The sequence below is a fragment of the Austrofundulus limnaeus genome, unplaced genomic scaffold (genome assembly GCF_001266775.1).
Source record: "Austrofundulus limnaeus strain Quisiro unplaced genomic scaffold, Austrofundulus_limnaeus-1.0 Scaffold1815, whole genome shotgun sequence".
NCBI lineage: Eukaryota > Metazoa > Chordata > Actinopteri > Cyprinodontiformes > Rivulidae > Austrofundulus > Austrofundulus limnaeus.
This window is the reverse complement of record NW_013954217.1, coordinates 23,728-25,747: the sequence shown is the minus strand read 5'-3', so window position 1 is coordinate 25,747 and position 2,020 is coordinate 23,728. Positions and strand designations below refer to the sequence as shown.

At 36.3% G+C, this 2,020-nt stretch overlaps 1 protein-coding gene across 1 annotated transcript in view; it reads right to left on the bottom strand.

Annotated features, from left to right (window-relative positions):
* ankfy1 (ankyrin repeat and FYVE domain containing 1) overlaps positions 1–2,020 on the bottom strand; it is a gene marked incomplete in the record, with an annotated part of 29,984 nt that overhangs the window by 16,118 nt on the left and 11,846 nt on the right. Inside the window, 2 exon segments of the mRNA XM_014033719.1 lie at positions 622–719; positions 812–1,014. Of these exon segments, the coding sequence (XP_013889173.1) occupies positions 622–719; positions 812–1,014 (301 nt within the window).

Genomic DNA, 2,020 nt, shown 5'->3' with positions numbered 1-2,020 from the left:
CTGAAGCACAGAGGAGTGTCAGAGGTAAGATTGTTTCAACTGATTTTTACGATGCGGTCTCATTTCCGGACTCAATAATTTTGTGAATGAAGCTGATATCTCAGTTAAACTACTTAAGTAAAAATATTTATCTGAGTATAATACTACCCCCCAACTTTATGGATGATTTTATGGGTTTATTTTTACGTATTATACTTGAATAAACACGGTAATCAATATGCATAACATAAGGAGAGCCCTTAATTTAAAACGAGGTCAAATTTATTCAGCTGTTTTTCCAGTACTAAAAAAATCAGCATTAATAAAATGATGCCACTGGTCAAACACATTTATATCATCTGGGATCATCAATTCGATACATCTACAATAAATTACTGAATAATAATTAAATTATGATTAGTGTTAAAGTAAATTTAAGATAATTAATTAAAGATATCTTAAATGACATCAGGTTTGTAGATACAGTAAATATTTGTGTTCTGGTGAGTTTTTCTGACATTTTTATTATTCATATTGATATTTAAATATTKTATCGACTGAAATTAGCAGTTATATTGTGATATAAATCTTAGCCACATCATCCAGCCCTAGTTCAGCGTACATCCAAATGTTTGTACATACCCATTTGTTAACATGGTTGGCCTTTGCTCCATGAGTTGCTAAGAAAAGAGCAGCTGCCTCGTTGCCTGCCAGAGCTGCTCTTTGCATGAGGCAGTTTTCTGTAAGGAGTGCAGTAAAGAAGTGAATGTGCCATATGAACTGTCACTGTTCCATTTTCAGATAAATATAATGAAACGTCACAGAACAGCACCTGCAGCAGTGTCAGGGGCATCAGGGTTGCTTCCTCTGTTAATGAGCTGGGCTGCGAAGCCGTTCTCGTCAAACGAGGTGCCATTCACAACTGGTACATCGTCTTCAAACGGGTTTACTGAGGGGTCTGAAGATATGGTGATGTGCTGCAGAGCTAGCCACAGAGCGGTGCTACCTTCATGGTCTTTTAGTTCCAGGTCCAGCCTGAAGATGGACAAATTATTTCAGCTTAGCAGGGTCACATTTCCTTAATGCTTGGTCCTTTAAAATGATTATGACCTAGTTGTAAGATTAAACCAAGTGGACATGCTCATACTTTTAAGTCAGTCAGTCAGTCAGTCAGTAAGACAGTCAGTCAGTCGTAAGTCAGCCAGTCAGTAAGTCAGTCAGTCAGTAAGTGAGTAAGTAAGTCAGTCAGTCAGTAAGTCAGACAGTGAGTAGGTCAGTAAGTAAGTCAGTAAGTAAGTCAGTAAGTAAGTCAGTAAGTAAGTCAGTAAGTAAGTCAGTAAAGAAGTCGGTAAGTCAGTAAGTAAGTCAGTACGTAAGTAAGTCAGTAAATAAGTCAGTAAGTAAGTCAGTAAAGAAGTCGGTAAGTCAGAAAGTAAGTCAGTAAGAAAGTAAGTCAGTAAGTCAGTACGTAAGTAAGTCAGTGAATAAGTCAGTAAGTCAGTAAGTAAGTCAGTAAGTAAGTAAGTCAGTGAATAAGTCAGTAAGTCAGTAAGTAAGTCAGTAAGTAAGTCAGTAAATAAGTCGGTAAGTCAGTAAGTAAGTCAGTGAATAAGTCAGTAAGTCAGTAAGTAAGTCAGTAAGTAAGTCAGTAAATAAGTCGGTAAGTCAGTAAGTAAGTCAGTGAATAAGTCAGTAAGTCAGTAAGTAAGTCAGTAAGTAAGTCAGTAAATAAGTCGGTAAGTCAGTAAGTAAGTCAGTGAATAAGTCAGTAAGTCAGTAAGTAAGTCAGTAAGTAAGTCAGTAAATAAGTCGGTAAGTCAGTAAGTAAGTCAGTGAATAAGTCAGTAAGTCAGTAAGTAAGTCAGTAAGTAAGTCAGTAAATAAGTCGGTAAGTCAGTAAGTAAGTCAGTGAATAAGTCAGTAAGTCAGTAAGTAAGTCAGTAAGTAAGTCAGTAAATAAGTCGGTAAGTCAGTAAGTAAGTCAGTGAATAAGTCAGTAAGTCAGTAAGTAAGTCAGTAAGTAAGTCAGTAAATAAGTCGG